Source organism: Entamoeba invadens (assembly GCF_000330505.1).
Source record: "Entamoeba invadens IP1 unplaced genomic scaffold scaff_1105074725391, whole genome shotgun sequence".
NCBI lineage: Eukaryota > Evosea > Mastigamoebida > Endamoebidae > Entamoeba > Entamoeba invadens.
The window spans coordinates 27,021-47,344 of NW_004191761.1; the positions used below are offsets into that span (position 1 = coordinate 27,021).

Sequence of the window (20,324 nt, forward strand, 5' to 3'; positions counted from 1 at the left end):
ATTCGATTAAATCGTAATTAATTATTTTGAAAATTATGTTTTGATTTTGACGAATTTAAATAAAATATTTTAAAATGTGTATAAATACTTAATAAAATCTATTAAATAACAATGGAAAGCGATTTGACAACACTCTCAACACTCTGCGTTGAAGCAGCAAAAACAATTTCTGAACTCCACGCAACAAAAGAGGAAGAAAATTATGTTGACGACAAGTCACTTGATATTGAACAACGAATTCAAAATGCAGATGTATACTTCAACAAACTCAATGAAGAGTTCAAAAGAAAAAAGAACATTGCAACTTCACTCAACACATTTATTGCCACTTTTGACGACACATACACCAAATTCAAAAAATGAATTGGCTTCATACAAAACACTTGATAATAACGACAAGTTGAATGAGATATGCAAACTCAGAATGGAACTTCACGAAGAGAAGTGTAAAAAGGACACAAAACAACATGAAGACCAAATTAAAAAAAATCCAAGAAGCTGAAAACGCCAAAATGGATGAAATAAAGAAGTTTATAAATTCAAACACAATGAAAATGTCGAAAATGTAGAAATAAAAGAACAAGAAGTTAAGAAAATAGAAAAAGTGGTAAAAAAGGAAGAATTGGCAAAAGTAGAAAAGGTTGAAGAAGTTATTAAAAAAGAAGAAAAACCCGAAAAGGTTGAAAAGGTGGATGAAGAAACTGAAAGAATGTCTCAAGAACATATCACCCTTAAAGAGAAAGCTTTACTTGAAAAATTAACAAAAAAGAAAATTGTGAGTGTATTGTTTGACTCAAACAAAGACGACTGGTCACCTCACACCACTGTATTTAGTGCAAAACTCATCAAAGAGAGCAACTTATGCTTTTTAATAGAAGACAAAAAGAACAACAAATTTGGTGCTGTATTTTATAACACAGTCAATGAAATTATGAATTGGAATTGCGATGTTAATGCATTCCTCTTTTCTCTTGTGAGAAATGGCATTTTCAGTCCAAGAAGGTATAAAGTAGGAGGTAATCATTATGGTAATCAATTCTATATATTCTCTCGAGACAATGAAAAACTTTGTGATTTTGGCGATCACGATATTTGCATCTACAAAAAAGGAGGGAAAAGCTGTTTTTGTACAAAAGACACCTACACTGCCGAATTAAACGATTTGATCGATGGGGACTTCTTTGATATTAAGAATTTTGTTGTCTTTTAACTTAACTGACTTGCTCGTCATTTTTTGTGATTTTTGTTTTTATTTAAAATATTTTGTAACATGCACAACCAGGCGTTTTCCAAAATTCACACAGTGAATGCCGAATCCCAAAAATGCTTCAGTCTTATTTTATAGAATGTTTTTTCTTTTAAAAATACGTTTTTGGGAAAAAATTAACACCAGCCCCCTGTTTTTTAAAACAAAAACGAGGCAAAAAATTAATACGCCTGGTTGTGGTAACATGTAAACTGTTAATAAAAATTTGGATTTAAAGTTGATGAAAAATAAAGTTTCCCCTTTGTTGTGAGTAAAAAACAAAGAAAAAATAAAGTTGCACATATGTTCGGAATGACTTTACATAAATATTTATTTTCTATTCAGTTTTTTATTAATGTTTTTGAATTATTACAAAATGTTATTAATTTTATAACAATAAATATTATATTTTACAATACTTTAAAAAGAGCTGGTCTTTTTTACATTTATTCCAAGTATTTTGGAGATGATGAACAAAAAAAATGGCAAACATGTTATTTATAAAATACCTGAACGTTAACTAGTTAGTTAAGTTACGATTTAAAAGTAGTTAAAGAGTGTTAATACCTTCACTGCTATGTTCAAGAACAAAATCTCGACTTAAATTTTCTTTATCGACATAACACGGCTGTATAGTGTTAAAATAGTTCATGTCAAATAAAGGTATTGCGCATGGCGTGTTGTCGATATTTGAAACGATTACAGGGACATAGTATATTGGCACTATTTCATCTACATTGTTTAAAATGCTTTGTAGTTGAGAAGATGTGCTGATTTGACTCACATTTTCTTCTTTTTCCAATTTAATTTTGACGCTCGTGTTTTCGTCTTTTTCAAAATTTTTTAAAAAAATTTGGTCTTCGCAGTCCATCAATTTTTCCTCTTGTTTTATAAACTTTTCTTCAGTTGAATTTTCCAAAGAGTTAATATTTTTTTCCATCTTGTAAGTAATAATTTCCCTTTCATACTCATCAAATGTAACATTTTTAATGTTTGAGTATTTGTTGTTGAATTCATTTGGAATTTTTCCCAAATAAACTGCCGTGTCACTAGCTCGAGTTTTTCTTTTAATTTGCAAATTTTTGAAACAATTTAAAAAGAATTGTAAACCACACGCTCCGTCGTCTTTTTCAGTTTTAAATCTTTTTCTCATCTCAAAAGTGTTACTTTTGATATTGTAAGACGGGAGAAGTAACAATCTCACACTCGACAACTTATTTGGATCTTTTGCTGTTTGAGTTTTTTGTTCAATTTGGTTGTTTGAAGGACAGAATGTCTTAATTTTAGTATTCATAAAGTTCATGACAGAGAGCAATTTTTCGTTGTTAGTGATGTCTTCTGTTATATTACTTTTAGACGCTGTTAAGCGTTCTGAAGTATTTAATATCAGACTCGCCTTTATTGGAATACCCTTTGCGTCAAAGACTATGTTAGAATTGTCAATGACATATTTCTGATTTGAGTCGTAGACCAACTCGCCATTCTCATTAAATATGCAAGCAATTTCAAAGCGAGCTGCCATTTTAGAGCTTCGTCTCTTCTTGTTAAGTATGATGAAAGAATACTTTTTGTTTATTGCTAAATAACTGAGACAAGAGTGAATGTAAAAGTATTTTGAATCTGTAGAGACACGTTTCAATTTGGCATTTCTCATTTTGCGGTCTTGGAAGCAAGTGCTTGATGAAGTGAATTGACTCATTGTTTAATTATTGAGATGTGTGTGCATTTTACAATCAATAAATACGTTATTAATCATTTTTTATTTGTATTGATTTTAAACACTTTCATTGGCTGTTTTTCTTTTAATATTCATTTTCTTGTGTAAAACTGTTTGCGTTCCCGATTATTAAACGTTTTTTATTATAATTTTGATTTTAAAATGGCTAATAAATTTGTATTTGTATGGGTTCATTCTAAAAATAGTATAGTTCATTACAAATTTTGATGAGGTAATAGAGATTTTTTTAATTTATTGAGTCAGAATTTTAACTTTATTTGGTGGACATTAAATAGCTTTAATTTTATATAAACATTGGGTATAAGGAAAAACAAAAAGTACCAGATGTTGTTTAAAGACAGACCTTACATTTAGTATAAAAACTCTATATATTTATTTTCCTTAAAAAGAAATTTAGTATGTTTAATAAATATTACTATTATTTAAACTATTTTCCAATAACACAACCAAAAACATAAATGAGTTAAAGTCATTTAGCCAATCGTTTCATTTTTTCTGTTTGTCAATAAATGATAACATTGATATTGTTATTTTCCCAAAAATAACGGAAATACCGTAAACAAACTGAATTATTTATTCTTTTTCTTGAAGGATTTTGCTTTTTAATGTAAGTACTTTTTCAACTTTTTAAATCAACTCTTTCGAATAGAAAACTGACGTCCGCGCAGTAATGACCATTTCCCACAACTTATACCATTGCTTCGCAAATTGGGATAAAGTGTAAGTTAAGAAATTGCTCTTTTTTTCTTTTCCATTATTTAGAATAACATTTTTAAAGAATGTTATTGTTTTTTTTATTTTAATAAACGTAGTTTTGGAAATAAAATAATTAACCCTTCGAGGACTGAAAAATTTTTATTTTTTTCTTTTTTTTTCAGAAAAACATTTCAAAAAATAATTTCACTTTTCCAAAAAAATGAAAATAATGGCGATTTTTAATAAACAATTTAGAACGATTTTTGACTTATTTGATAAAATAGTTCAATTTAAATTCAAACTTTTGAATTATTTATAAAACATTTCATCATTCATAAACTCAAATTAATTGGGTTTTGTAAAAGATTCGTCCTTCAATCAATAAAATATATAATTTAACAAATTAATATTAGTAAAATAAATAAAACGAAAATAAACTGTTTTCATAAACAAATAAAAATGGTAATAAAACTGATTAAAAGGATTCATGAGGATTGTTATTTTTTCTGAGGATGGTAAATATCTTAAACATAATTTCTTTCATTTTAGATTTTTTTTGCCTAAGATCAAAAAGGTATATTTTGAAACACATGATTTTCTTTAAAAATGCTATTTATGGATTTTTTGAAAGATGATTCTTTCAGTTGATTTTTACAAAAAAATAATCTACTTCTATTTTTTGATTTACCACAAGACTAACCTTGGTTTATATGAAAACATTTGAAATTAATTTAATTTATCGAAAAAGTCAATTTTTAATCAAAATCACAAAACAAATTAATCAAACAATTTTTAATCTTTTTTTCACAAAAAAATACAATTTATTAAAAATCAATTCATGAAATTTCAAACAATATAAATTGATAGCAAATAACGTACTGATAATTAATATTTTATGCGATGACAATTTATGTATTTGCGCAAATTCAAAACGCGAGGTTTTGGATATCGATAAAACAACGATTAATAAATAAACAAATTTGTAAAATAAAATCATTTTTGTTATAAACGGTTTTATTTATTTTTCAAAACATATATTCACAAGAAATATATGTTTATATTATTTTTTTAAATACAATATTAATTTCAATAAATGTATCTTTAATTCAATAATCAATTTTGTATATTATTTGGCGTTTTTGTTGTGTTTTGACGATTTTTGATATAATCAATTATCAAAACTCACTTTATAAATAATCTTTGAAAATATAATGTTAAATATAGAATTTTAAATCAGTAGTGGCAGTGCTATACATATCTCTGAGGATGGTAAGTCGTGTAACAAACAAACATTGTCAACACGAACTTAAACATCTAAAAAGTGAAATGACGTGTTCCCATATTCAAAAATAGTAACTTACTCAATATACATTTCAGACAGACGTAAAAGTGATAACTTTCTATTTCTGTCATCCTCAGAAAATAATTGCCATCCTCAGAACTGTAAATCTGTTTAAAACACAAGTTAATATCAAAATGTAACAATCATATTAAAATATACACAATATGATTAACTTTATTATTACAATAAATTTGAATAATTGCATAAATTACAAAGTTATTAATAAATTTGTTATTTTAAAATCACATTTTTAGAAAATCAGTGTTTTCGACTTTTTCAATTTTCATTTTGATAAAAAAACAATTATCAATTTAAACGTAAATTTCAATCGTTTTGTTATTAAGACGGACTCGGAAATAATATCAATAAGTATATAATCATAATGTGAACAAGTACAATTCACACTTTGTTATTTCCCGTCTCAAGTAAGCGAGTTATAATTATTGTTTATGTTTATAAATTATCGTAACGATTTTTTAATTGTTTTTAATCTTTTGGCATTTATGACAAATTATTACCATCATTTAAAATTTGAACTTTGACTCGAAATATGAAGTGTAAATTATAACTTGAGTTATGAGAGTGGGCCTTATGGGGAACTGAACCTTATGGATTTGTTTTTTGTATCCTCAGAAAAATATTTTTTAATAAGGATAGCTTTGATCCTGAGGATACACCTTATCCTCAAGAAACCCTTAAATAATATTATCAGATATTCAAGTTTTTCAAAAACAAAATAAAAAACACTTAAAAAGTGTGCAAATTTGTGGGTTTGATATAACCAATAAGATTGGTTCAAACCAAAATAAAATAAGAACATAACAAAAATATTGTTGTCGAAATTAAAAATATTAGAGAACCAAATAACATCAAAATATTACGATAAAAACCCACTACTTACTATTAATTTTATGTGTTATTGTATTAACACAACAATAACATTAAAATAATTATCTTATATGGTAAAACAAGGTTATAAAACATCAATTTAAGTCGAGAAAAATAGCAGTTTTGGATACATTATACAATGCGTGACAAAAGAATAATAAATTGTATAGTAATTTTAATTAGAAATAAACTGTAAAAAATAAACCTTTGAATAATATAATTGATAGTAAATTTATTATATATTTTATGATTGATTATAACAATAATTATTAAAACTAAACCAAATGAACACCAATACAAATATAATTAAATTGAGCCAAGCATAAACAGCCTTCTCATGCTTAATCCTTGTTCATCTGCAAGCACCTCCTTTTCATGTCTGTCGTTAATGCCTGAGTACATAGATGTTCCGCTTGAAAAGACGATGTTTTTATACAAGTCCTTTCTGATATCAACATCGCACTTCATGATTGAGTTGTGAGTAGTATCGTGGATACCTGATGCTTCCATAACAAGTAATGGTATGGAAGAGTGCTTCTGGGCATCTGAATCTCTCGTTGTCAGTGATGATGACTTGACTGTTTGAAGGTTTGTTTAATTTTTCAAGTTCTGATGATGAAGCAGATTTTTGCATTTTTTTCGTCAAATCAAATGCAAGGCGGCAAAATTATTTATAGTAATAAGTTATTATTTATTTTTTGAATTTTTATTCCAAATATAACAAGAAATTATGTGTTATTTCACATGATTATTTAATGTTGATTTACGATATTTATTCGAATTTCAAATGATTTTTCGGGATATAAGGATTAAAAAATGATAATTTTTGATTACAAATTGGTTTCGCACATTGTTGTTTAAAATAGTGCAACTTTAAACTATAAATTTATCCATCACAAATCTTGAAATAACTAACTCAATAATTGTGTTTATTCAAATTTATGTCAAGTATTTTCTTTGTTTTATCGCAAACTTTTTTGTTTTGTAGCAAGTGACGTTATTTTATGCAAGATTTGATTAGTACTTTTAATCAATTTTAACCATTATATTGTTTAGCAATCTCCAAATAAAAACACGAAAATGCTCTTTGCATTTAATTTGTTAAAATAGTATTCATTAATTAAAAATAACTATAACAGTCTTGCATTATTAAAACAATTGAACAAAACGGGGTAACCTTACTCTACGTATTTTTAAAAATTTCAAACAAAAACGTCTATTTAAAAACACAAAACACAATTCGTTACAAAATCAATTGAATAAACGATACATTATAAATTATTTAATATTTTTAACTATAATTGTAAATAATATTATAAGTGACATTTGTTTGTCTATTTCTCATTGATCCATTGTCGTGGAATAACAGATAGTCGTTAATTTAAAATATTCTTTAAAATTATCTATTTAAAACAAAAATTTTTTTAATATTTTTGTTATTTGATGTATTTGAATAACATTATTATACATTATTGTTATTAAAATCAAATAAATTAAACTATAATAATTATTATATAATCATTCTAGACTCTATATTATTATTGGTAAAATAATAATATAAATATAGTTTGTAATCAATTTTAACATCCAAATAATTTAAATTGTCATCTATATAACAACTACATCAAGTACATAAACACTATGTATCTTCGATAATGATAATAATATAAATAAGGGTCATTATACCATTTTTGTTATAATTATAATTTAATTTCAATACTATTTTAATAAACAACATTGTGGTATCATCACACTAATAGCAAATCACTATGATTATACCATCTTGTAGTAAAGATATGATTGTTGATGTGTTATTGTGTCAAAATTGTCTATTGATAATTACTATTATATATAACAATTATAATTATAAAACTATTATAAATAACATGATAAATTATTAATAATATATTAATTTATTTTATTATAAATTATAGTTTAAAGTGTTGTCATAAATATATTTGTGTTGTCTTTACACTTGTGTTTTTCTTTGTTTTTCATTATCTCCATACATTTACTATAAGTTTATTGTTTGTTGCCCAAAAATGCATAAATTGAAAATGAATAAACAATGGCTGCAAAATAAACAATTGTTTACCAAATACAAATCTTTATATTCTAAATAGATTGCATAAAACACGTTTTGCCTTTTGTTTTTGTTTGAAAATGATATAAAAACAATTAGAAACAATCAATTCATATATTGCTTCCTCGACAGTGGCACGACTTGAATTTCAACGAGTGATCACAAAACCTCGTGGTGATCAAAGTTTATTTTAATGCGATTATTTTTATTGTTAAAGTTGATTTTATAAATTTTTCTCGATTTTGTGATTTTTGATACTTTTGAAAATGTATTTTACTTATTTTTTGAATATTTTACACTAATTTTCTTTAAGATTTATTTTTCAAAGTCGGAACAAACAAAAGTGTCTTTTCGTCTTATCTTATTTCTTTTACAGAAAAAATAGTAAAACCCAATTTTTAAATTTTTGTATTTTTCAAAGTTTACAAAAAATCTATTTAATTTCTTTTGTTATTGTTTTTGAGATCAATTGCATAATGAAATTTCAATACACCTCAAAGTCTATGTTTTATTTCTTTTTCTTTGTTATTTTATGATGCAATTGATTTTGAATATTCCGGACCAGTATGTTTTACGTTGCAGTTATCTCTTTGTTATATTTTATAATTAATTTTATTATTGTAATAAGTTGTGGACATCTCAATAAATGTTTGATCTGACTTTTCCATTGAACTGTGACTTGTTTCTGAAAAGATCAAGCAAAAAAGTGAACCTTTGTTCATCCCAACTTCAACAAAAATTCATTTTTTACAAGAATTAATAATTTTTACCATAAAAATTTACTAGAGCCGTCGTTCCAGGGTGTCTAGCTTTTTTTGAAAAAATTAAAGAAAAAAGGTCACATTTACATTACAATTGACTAAGATTTTTATTTTTTTACAAATTTTGATTTTTCCCGTCCTCGAAGGGTTAAAAAAACAATTAAAAATTTATTCTAATTATTAAAGCATAAAGCAAAAATACATTACATTTTTATTTTATATAATAAATATATAAGTCGCAAATTAAATTAACTTTTATTATTTGTTAGCTCAATGCATTGTGCGTACATTTCGTAGCGTAAAACGCCCAATTGATACAAAAAGCATTATTATAAATGCTCTGTATATGAATAGTTTATTTATTATAACATGATAAAGAATACAATTCGTTCTCTTTGTTGTAGACAAATATAATAATCAAAATTTTTAGCGTTTTTCGACATATTTGTGTTCCTTCTGTCATGGAGTATATTGTCGACTTTAATTTTTTATTCTTCTTTTGAAAAAAAAGATCAGTTCATCTCAAAGCAAATTTAATTGTCCAATTTTATTTTTTCTTTGTAATACAGTATGTTTAGAACTGTTAATTCTGGAATTAGGGTAATTTTTATTTAAATGGTGGTTGTGTTTTTATAATGAAATAAATGCAAATAATGGTTGAATTAGTATAGTTATAATAACATTAATCATAACAACAAAATAGTTGATTATTATAATTAAATAATACCAATAAATGTGATACTTCTGAAAATGTTTGTAACAAACAGTAAAATTGTACTTAAATAAACTGGAAAATATATCCTAAAAAAGTTTATCATTTTCTGAACAAATCAATCAAATATTTGTTTTTTTCTGTTTTTTGGTCTTTTTTTCTAAACTTACACTTTATTGTCCCAATTTACGAAGCCCTGCTTATACTCGACTGTAAAAATACAACTTGATGTTCAAGTCTGCCAAGCTCAGTTGAACTTGTTGTTTTTTTATTTATTTGATGAAATAAAAGTTGTTTGTTGTTGAGTCATCATGTTGTGTCTATTTTTAACAGAACATAATGTTTGCTAAACCATTTTTTTACAATAACAGCACCATTCATTGTTGTTGCAAATTCTGAGCTTAAAAATTAAATTGGTCAATATTTTCAAGTTTTGATTGAAAAAAATGGGATTCATAACAAACAAAATGATATAAAAAACAAAATTAAATAACAAAAATAATAACCCATTTTTGTTGATTAATAAGGTCAATAGAATAAAAATGTTTATGGACAAATTTTGGTCGTTTTTTGGTTTAATAATATCTAAAATTATAACTAATTTTTAAAAAGGTAAGAAATTTGTCGAACTTTTCACTTTGTCAATTATTTGTTGACTGTAATTATTATTTACACGATAATTAAGAATTTATAATAACTAAACTAATAGTTTATTAACATAATAAACCCTGATTTGAAAATATATTGAAACAATATAATTGTTTTTAATAAAATATTTACAAGAGTAAATCATAACTATTAATATATATTTTTATTTATTATATTTTTAATTTTTTTAAAAAGTAATTTACATGAAATTTTTATAATTTTTGTGATGTATACAAATATCACGCGTTTAATAAATAGAGAAATTCAGTAAAAAGCTTTAATGGGCAAATTTTTATATTTGCTTCAATTGCTATTGATCGGTGTATCCTCTGAAAAATGCGAAGCCGGGTATTATCTAAGTGGAGTTGATTGTGTAGAGTGTAAAGATGGATATTATTCAGTTAAAGGAACTGTTGACGAATGCACAAAATGTAACGAGTTGTGTGCGGCCTGCGATAAAACAAATGGGAATTGCACAAGTTGTGTTAGTGGGTGTAGTTTCAATGGTCGCAGCTGCTCATTGTGTCCAGCTGGGTATTTTTCAAATGGTGGAACACAATCATGCACAGTGTGTCATGATGGTTATTACTCGCTTGGTGGTGCTTCTGCGTGTTTAAGTTGTGATTCTACATGTAATAGTTGTGATAAAACCAATGGCAACTGCACAACATGTAATTCTGGTAATATCTTGACGGATGGCAGATGCACACTATGTCAGGCAGGGACGTATCAAAATGGCGATGTGTGTGTGGAGTGTCCGACTAATACATATTCATCAAATGGTTTTGCTTTATGTAGAAAGTGCGACACGACGTGTCTGACATGCAATTCAACGAATGGGTATTGCACATCGTGTCAAATTGGATATGCCACCAACAACGAAGTGTGTACAATGTGTGCAAGTGGATATTATGAGCACAATAACGCATGCAAGCCGTGTGAGAATGGGACGCATTCATCGACAGGTGGGAGCACTGAATGCAAGCCGTGTCAGGGTGGGTATTACAGTCTGATTGGGTATTCTGAGTGTGTACATTGTGATGGTCTGTGTGGTGATCACTGTGATACTGCAAGTGGGAAGTGTCTGAGTTGCATAAGTGGATATGTCTTACAACCAACAGGCGAGTGTGTTGGCTGTGAAGGTGGGCAATATGCAAATACAGCAACAAACAGCTGCAAGTTGTGTGCTGCTGGAACGTATTCAGAACAGAATGCGACGTCTTGTACAAGTTGTGTTGAAGGGTACTATTCCTTTGAAGGTGCCACCAGATGTAAGGCATGTGCATCTGTTTGCAACACCTGCAACAAAACAACTGGTGTGTGTCTGACATGCTATACTGGATATCAACTGAACGCTTCGCAGAGCTGTGAGATATGCCAACGTGGAACACACTCGTATGGCATAAAATGTGTTGATTGTGAAGAGATGAAATACCAAAGTGAGGAGGGGCAGTCTCTCTGTCTTGCATGCAACACAAACTGTGCGTCGTGTGATAAAACAAATGGAAAGTGCACCACATGCAAAGCTGGATATGGTTATGATGATGGAAATTGTACATTGTGTCATGATGGCAACTATTCCACAGGTGGGACTGGCAGTTGCAAACCATGTCCAATTGTTTGTGAAAAATGCATCAGAGAAAGTGGCGTGTGCTCGTTGTGTCCATCTGGTTTTAAGAAAATTGGAGATAATTGTACATCTTGTTCATCAAATGGAAATTGCAATTCGTGTAATTCAAACGAAAATGAGAGCAACAGGGTGTGTGTTGAATGTGCAGAGAATTACTATTTAAATGATGAAGACAACAGCTGCAACTTGTGCAACACAATTGATCCCAATTGTGTGAAATGTTCACAAAGTGCAAAAGTGTGTGTTGCATGCAAAGACGACTTTGTGACAGATGGCACTTCGTGTTACAAATGTGGTGCAAGCGAAGTCAAAATCGACACACAAAGCTGCATGAAATGTTATGACGCCATCAACAACTGCAACGACTGCACTTTCACAAACACCACCTTTGTGTGTGTTAGATGTTTTGCGCCATATGCGGTGTCAACTAACAGCAAGTCGTGTGTGTTGGGTTACACCGAAGGTACTTATTACAACTACGACATAAAGACCTCAACATTGAATTATGATAATTGTGTGAGACAGGTGAACGCAACGTGCATACAATGTAAAAACAGCAATCTGCTTGTCAACGGGAGTTGCATTGGTGTTGAAAGTAACTGCGTAAGACACTCGACAACGACGTGTGATGTGTGTGCGACAGAAATCATCACAACTACAAACTGTGGAGAAATCACAAATAACTGCAAATACACAAAAATAGTGAATGGCGTTGGTGAGTGTCTCCAATGTCAAAGTGACGAGTTGTGTGGACTGCAACAACAGCACTGCGCAATATCAAACAACTCGTTTTGTTATTTGGCAGCAACTGGATATTCTTCAACAACAAATGGAATAATGGAGTGTATGAGTGGCAGTGTTTGTATTCAAATCAGGTCTGATGAAATTGATTATAAGTGTTATAATCCATATGTGTTTGATGGCAATTACAAATGTCATGACGATGTCAAATGCAGCACAACCAAGTCAAGTGATTGTGTTGAATGCGTCACAAATCACCACATTGAAGACTACGCATGCACACAAAACACAATTGCAAATTGTGAAATCCAAAACAAAGACATCTGCATTAAATGTGATGCAACTACAATCACATCAAATGGGAAGTGTTACTCAACTGACAATTTGGATTGCGCCGAGTTTGATGATGTGTGCAAAAAGTGTTCAGCAGACAAATACAAAACACTTGAGAAATGTGAGTTGGTTGAAACACAATTCCCATCATGCCAGTCTGTTATTGGAGAACACTGTGCTGAGTGTAAATATAACAACAATTTAATCGACGGCATTTGTGTGACAAACACACTACAAAACACAACAAACAATTATTTTAAATACATTTCAAATCAATTGCAAAACACACAACAAAAAAATTATAAAAGTGGCACCAAAATATTATTAAAATTGGAAGAAAAAGACGAGTCGAATTGCATTGAAAAGAGTTCAAAAGGGTGTTTGCGATGTGCTGACACGTATTACATTGAAAACGGCGTTTGTGTGAAGTGCGAATACCCCTGCACACACTGCTCAAATCTGACATTCTGCACAAAGTGTGACCAATACTCGTATCCAAACACAAATGGGAATTGCACAACTCTTGGAGAAATCATTACAACATGTTTGGCGATGATGCCAAATTACGATGGATGCGCTATTTGCAAAGATGGATACAAACGATCCACCGATGGCAAAAGTTGTGACAAATGCGATGAATCTTGTGCAACATGTGATGTCTTTGGTAATTGTATTGACTGCAACAACACATTCTATCGAGTTGATACAAGTGACAAATACTGCAGACCACAAAGTGAGTTAATTGGATGTGTCAATTCGAGTACTTATGGCTGCTTGATATGTGGCGATGGGTATTATTTACACACAAATGTGTGTGATAAGTGTGATGACAATTGCACACTCTGTACATCACTGACAGAGTGCACAAGTTGTGTTGTAACACATATTTTAGTCGACTCACAGTGTGTCCATTTCTCGAGTATTTTAAATTGTGTTTCTGCATCAGACAACAAGTGCATGCAATGTGCTGACAATTTCAAAGTCAATACAGAAGGCACTCAATGCGACAAAAAGACGAACTATGGCTTGGTCGTTGTTCTTCCAATTCTTTGTATATTATTATTAGTAATAATACTATTTATTATTATTATAACAACGTTGATCGTTATACACCGAAATCACAAAAAAGAACAAGAAAAAGGAATTTGCGTGTTTGAAATGAAACGTTCGAATGTTTCAATGAAAGTACTCAAAAATGGGGTATTAACAAACAAAACTGAAATTAATTACAACGACTCGAATGAATTTATTCCAGTGGAAGCGGAGAGTAAAGAACTTCTTTGTGTTGGGAACAAAAAAAAAGGAAATCTAAAAGTTCAAATCACCACACAAAGTTCTTCTGAGAAATACACAATCAGAACAGAACCAAAAATAGTGACTTTGAAGAGTGGATTTGCATGTGAATTTGAAGTCTTTTTAACTCCCCATTGTACACTCAGTTTGGAAGACAAAATCGCGATTGTCACTTTAGATATATCAACAGGGGAAATGGCGACTTTCCCAATAAATTTGTTTGTTAAAACAGAGAAGACGACGCGACTTGACTTCGATGATATCGTTGAAGAGAAGAAACTTGGGGAAGGGTCTTTTGGTATTGTCTACAAAGGAAAATATGAAGGCGCTGTTGTTGCTATTAAGAAGATGAAAGAAGCAAATAACACTACAAGTTCAATTGCTGAATTCGAGAAAGAAGTTTCTATGTTAGACAAATTTAGAAGTGATTACATCATTCACTTCTATGGCGCTGTTTTTATACCAAACAAGATTTGCATGGTCACCGAATTTGCAAAATTTGGCAGTTTACAAGACTTAATTAAAAACAAAAGAAGTGAAAAAATCGAGACTAAGTTGCGAGTAAAAATGATGATAGACGCAGCTAAAGGAATTCTGTATTTACATTCAAATGGGATATTACACAGAGACATCAAGCCAGACAACATTCTTGTGTTATCACTTGATGTAAATGAAAAAGTCAATGCTAAATTGACAGACTTTGGATCATCAAGAAATATCAATATGCTGCAAACTAACATGACATTCACTAAAGGTATTGGAACACCAAAATATATGGCGCCTGAGGTGTTAGACAGAAAGAAATACAAAAAAGCGTCAGATGTCTATTCGTTTGCTATAACTATGTTTGAGGTGTTACAATGGGATTTTGTGTTCAAAAAAGATGATGAGAGGTTTCAACATGTCTGGAATATCGCCGATTTCATTTCTAATGGTAAACGATTTGCCAGACCAAATAATATTTCGATGAATGAATTTGATATCATTCAAAATGCTTGGGCACAAGACCCCAAAGATCGAATTTTAATTGGAAAAGTTATTGAAAAACTGGAGGAATTAAATCATTGATTTATTTTCAATATTCTTTATTTAATTTTTTTTTCATGTTACTACAACAAGTCAATAAAAATAAGTCCAGTTCGTTTAAAATTATAGTAAAATATAATATTTATTGTTATAAAATGAATAACATTTTTTATAAATTAAAAAACATTAATTAGAAACCAAAAAATAAAAATATAAATACTTGTAAAAATAAACAATAAAATACAATCTTTTGGTTTAGATATTTGTAATTTACTTGTCACCCATCCTATTTTTTAAATCAGTAAAACATTTTTTGTAAAGGTGTCAATGTGTATAACCATGTTTTAAAAATAAATAAAAAACTTGTTCGATATTATTCAAATGGTATTTAAATAATAAGTCGAAATTTGGTTACTTGTCTAAACCCCAATACCACATTTGTATTGAGCTGTTTTATTTACGCATTTAATCTACTAATGAGATGATTTATTGTAATTAAATAACTTATAATTATTATCAAAAGGATGTGATTCCAATTTATAACCTTTGCATTAAAGCGTAAAAAACGTGAAAATTAAGTAAGCTTAATACTATTAAGACACTTAAATATAGTTAATAATTAGTTATTGATTAAATTTAAAACGAATTATTCTTATGACAATTACTTGGTCTTTGATTTGTTTGGTTACATGTAAATTATTCTATTTAAAAACTCATAACATTACAAAGAACAATTACCATTCGTTTTATCATGTGCTACACATATAAAGCTTATTGTTTGTGATAACTTATTAATAATCTAAATTTTATGTTTCAACAATATAATAAACAATTGTAATTTAAATAATGATAAGTTGAAAATACTCATTCAAATATCTTTTAAAATTGTTGCGCACTTACTGATTGTTAAACAACACTTGAAAAGTTATTTCAAATAATCATTTAAAAAATACCAGTTAATATTGTTTTAATATTTTATCAATTTTTATTATTTTTTCAATAAAATAGTTAAAAGTTCATAAAATTATTAAAACTTACAGCCAAAGGCGTCTATTTGTCGTAATTATAATTGTCGAACTTGCTTAATTGTCGCACAACTGGCCAATCATTTGGGTGTACGACAATTAAATATTTTGTTCTGGAATCTGTAACTTTTGTTGAATAAAAAACTAATTTTTTATAAAAAATAAATTTTAATATTAAAAAAATTACAAAATTCACCATTTAGGACAAATAGATACCTTTATCTGTTGGATTCACGACAAATAAACGCATTTGACTGTAATATTTTTGAAATTTTTAAATAATAAAATTTATCTAAAATGTTATTTAATATAAAGTCAGTTTAAAAACCTTATTGATTCAAAAATTTTTATTTATTTATTTTCCTTTTAAAAAAGCAAAATTAAGATGTTTGAAAAAATATTATTATTATTTAAAATATTTTCTAATAACACAACCAAAAACATAAATGGGGTTAAAGTCATTTAGCCAATCATTTCATTTTCTTTTCTGTTTGTCAAAAAAATAATAACATTATTGTTATTATTTACCCAAAATAACAGGAAAATACCATTAACGAACTGAGTTTTTGGATCATTTTCTTTGAGAATTTCGCTTTTGGTCGTAAATATTTTTTCAGCTTTTTAAACAAACTCTTTTGGGAGAGTAAATTGACATCCACATTGTAAGGACATTTTACATGAATAATTTTTACTTGACCTACGAATTACATTTCGATGTTTGAGTCTTTCAACTGTGGTGTTTTTGATTGTGATTTGTTTTATTTTGATGATATCCAAGTTGGTTGTTGTCAAATTATCGTGTTGTATTTATCACTTTACAAAAAAAAATGTTCGCCCAACTACTGTTTACAACAACGACACCATTCCATTTTATATCAGATAATGTATGAATGTAAAAATAATTAAATTGGTTATTTTGTCTAAATTTGTTTTGATTGAAATATTTTTCAAGCGAAAAATATTTTATGAAAACAAAACCAAATAACAAAAATAATTTATTTTTGTAGATAAACAAGGTTACAAAACTGACTTAAATTAAAATTAAATTTTTGTCTAAAAAACCAAAAATAAATTATTCTTTGTTAAAATAAAATATTTGAATAAAAATACCTTTTTGAAAAACTGATATAATAATGAAAAAATAACACTTAACCTGTTATATGTAAAAGTTAATTATTCATTGAATTGTATAAAAACATACAATTCAGTTAAAAGTTATATTTGAATTAATATAATTATTTACAAATTTAAATAACAAATACAGTATAATCATTTTGCTTTTTGTTAAATTATTTTTTGTAATTTTTCTTATAGTTAATAATTAATTATATTTCTATGTAAAATCATTAAACAAGTTTTTGTAAAAAACACCGAAAACATTTGAATTTTAAAATTTAAATATAATTCAAATTATTTTTAATTTAGTTATAATAGTCTTGCATAAGCAAATTTTTACAATAAACAAGGTTATCATACCGAATAAACAAAAATAATCAAAAATTTATTGTTTTCTGACACATTATTTAAACTATTTACCATAAAAAATCTAATTATATTGATAAAAAAATTCAAAAACAACAACTTGTTTTTGGATAAATTCAATAAACATCTCTAATTAAAGATGTTATACTTTTTTCGCTTTTTATTTTATTTATAATTATTTTGTTTACGTTTTGAGCAAGCATTTAAAAATAAATCCTTAACATTTAATAAATTACTTTTCGAAAATTGTAAAGAATTAACACTTTTGCCTATATGACATTATATTCAACTCTGCTGTTTAAAAAAATATTAACAACACAATTATTTTATTTTGTTTGTTTAAAATTTCAAATGAAAAATATCGAAAAAACACGAATCTTTACAACACATGTTAATAAATATATATTTAGCAAAAAATTGTTATTTAAATCAATTTTTGCAACTTTAAATTATCAATGTTTGCTATTTTATTAATTACATTAACTTCAGCCAGATACTTGGTTTCTTCCACAGAAGGGTTTTATGTTGTGTATAAATTAGGCCAGTGTTATTACCAAGATAAAAATGAATATTTGAAAATAGAAGAAGATGGTAATATTATAAAAATGTTCCTTTCTTCAACATGTAGTGACTGGAACGAAGACAGTCCTGAACAATTAACTGAAACTGATAAATTTCAAGATGATTTGCCTGAGTATTATTACATTATGAATACTTATGTTGAACACAGTGACTGTAAATTTGATGACAGTGACGCTCACCCAATTCAATTCTTGTACAAGCAATGTACCACTAATACAGAATCATCTTCGACTAAAGCAGAAATAACAAACAAAATACTAAAAACGACAATGTACAACACAGCAGATTGCACAGGTGACTCTGAAACCCCAATGACTCATGAACTTGAAAAATGCGTAAATACGATATGGGTTATGTCATTTATACTGAAGGTGCTTTTGAAGTCTACGCGTTCCTTGCTTTTTGCATTGCACTTTTGTTTTAGATTTTAAACAATTGATTAGCTTTTATTTTTGATGAATGTTTTTTAATCTGAAACTGACACATCTACATTTTATTTTTTAATAATTTATTAATAAAATATAATTATTATTTCATCGTTATTTAACAATTTTCATTATTTTATAATATTATCAATTATAATTAATAGTTTAATTTTGTATAATATAAATATAATATTAATAAACCATTTTTTAGTATATTATACATTTTAATATTTTATAATTAAATTATTAACTGTTGTTTTAAGTAAAAAAACGACCGCGGACAAAGTCACCATTTGTAAAGAAAAGGTTTTGGAGATCACATAATTAAACAATACCATAAATATTACTAAAACTACTTTATTTTTGTCCTAAAAACACTTAAAAAATATTCCTTTGCATTGTAAAATGCAATTTTGGGACATGGTACAAATACAAATCACCCTGTTGTGTGATTGGCATTATTACAACACAGCTAATTTTTTTATTGTTGAACAAAACATTTTTTAATAATCCAATTTTGATTTAAATAAATTACGTTATTAATAAATTCTTTTTAAAATTGTTTTAATTAAAAAACTTTAAAATATAAAATTAGTATTATTATATTTTTTTGTATCAAACCAAGACGCACTCCTTTTTTATAGGTGGTGGAACATATTTATTTTGATCTTTCAGCACTTCTATTTGTGTCTCAATTGCGTATGGTAAAACAGCCTCGAACAGGTTATCGATAGCAACATTATCATTTATACTAACTTTAAACTTTTCTATATAAACATTTGAGTGTTCTTTTTTCTCACAAATAAATTTATCTATAATATTTTCATCAACAACGCAAGGTAAATCAGCTTTAGTTCCACAAATGATTCTGGGAACTTTACCTTTAAATGGTCCATACCTTCTTAATTCTTTGTATCTATTGCGAAGATTTTTTTCAAAATCATTGTTATCTGTCACATCAAACACATAAATAAACATGGTTGAGTTGCAATATAAATAATAAGATTCGTACTTAAGTTCAATGTCATATATTAACAGTTGCAGCTTTCTATTTTTAAAAACCATAATTTTTTTATATATATTTTTGTCTTCACCATAATATTTACAATACTTTTGTATCAATGAAGTTTTACCAACTTTTGGTAAACCAACTACAGATATTTTAATATTTAAAGTGTCTTCTTTCTTTAGTTTATAAGACATTTTATATTGTTCGAATTTTAAGTTTCATTAAATATTATTATTTATTTATATTTAAATAATTTTATTTTGAAAAAATCATTATGCATTTTAAAATCATTTTAATTGAATAATATTTAATTTTTTAATACTTTTGACGTTTTTAATTGTGCAAAAAATACACAAAAATTAAGTTAAAAAATGGGAATTAAGCAAAAACTTACAAATATTGGAAAAAACTGAAACTTTGTTTTTAAAGTTTTAAATTTTTTCTCAATTAATTACCGTTATTACCATCTAAAAACAAAAAGAAAGTCTACAGAATGATTTTTTTCCATAAAATCATTTCACATGTTGTTATTTTCATAATAAATTCATTTAAATTTTAAAAGGTCAAAATTATTAATAAAAAGAATAAAAATAAAAAAAGTGATAGAAAATTGTTTTAAAAAAGAAAGGTATTTTTATTGATAAAAAAAGAATTTTTTTAAAAA

The 20,324-nt window shown here is 27.3% G+C and overlaps 3 protein-coding genes across 3 annotated transcripts; 1 reads left to right on the top strand and 2 right to left on the bottom strand.

The window, feature by feature from the left end:
- Window positions 1–1,796: 1,796 nt before the first annotated feature.
- On the bottom strand, window positions 1,797–2,768 carry EIN_358570 (hypothetical protein; the record flags this gene model as incomplete). Its single annotated transcript, XM_004184235.1, has 1 exon — window positions 1,797–2,768. The coding sequence occupies one exon, from the start codon at window positions 2,766–2,768 to the stop codon at window positions 1,797–1,799; it is 972 nt and encodes a 323-aa protein (XP_004184283.1).
- A 7,626-nt stretch (window positions 2,769–10,394) lies between these two features.
- On the top strand, window positions 10,395–15,179 carry EIN_358580 (protein serine/threonine kinase, putative; the record flags this gene model as incomplete). Its single annotated transcript, XM_004184236.1, has 1 exon — window positions 10,395–15,179. One exon carries the CDS (start codon window positions 10,395–10,397, stop codon window positions 15,177–15,179), a length of 4,785 nt encoding a protein of 1,594 aa, XP_004184284.1.
- A 4,087-nt stretch (window positions 15,180–19,266) lies between these two features.
- EIN_358590 (hypothetical protein) lies at window positions 19,267–19,854 on the bottom strand (the record flags this gene model as incomplete). The annotated part of the gene is made up of 1 exon (XM_004184237.1): window positions 19,267–19,854. The coding sequence occupies one exon, from the start codon at window positions 19,852–19,854 to the stop codon at window positions 19,267–19,269; it is 588 nt and encodes a 195-aa protein (XP_004184285.1).
- Window positions 19,855–20,324: the final 470 nt, after the last annotated feature.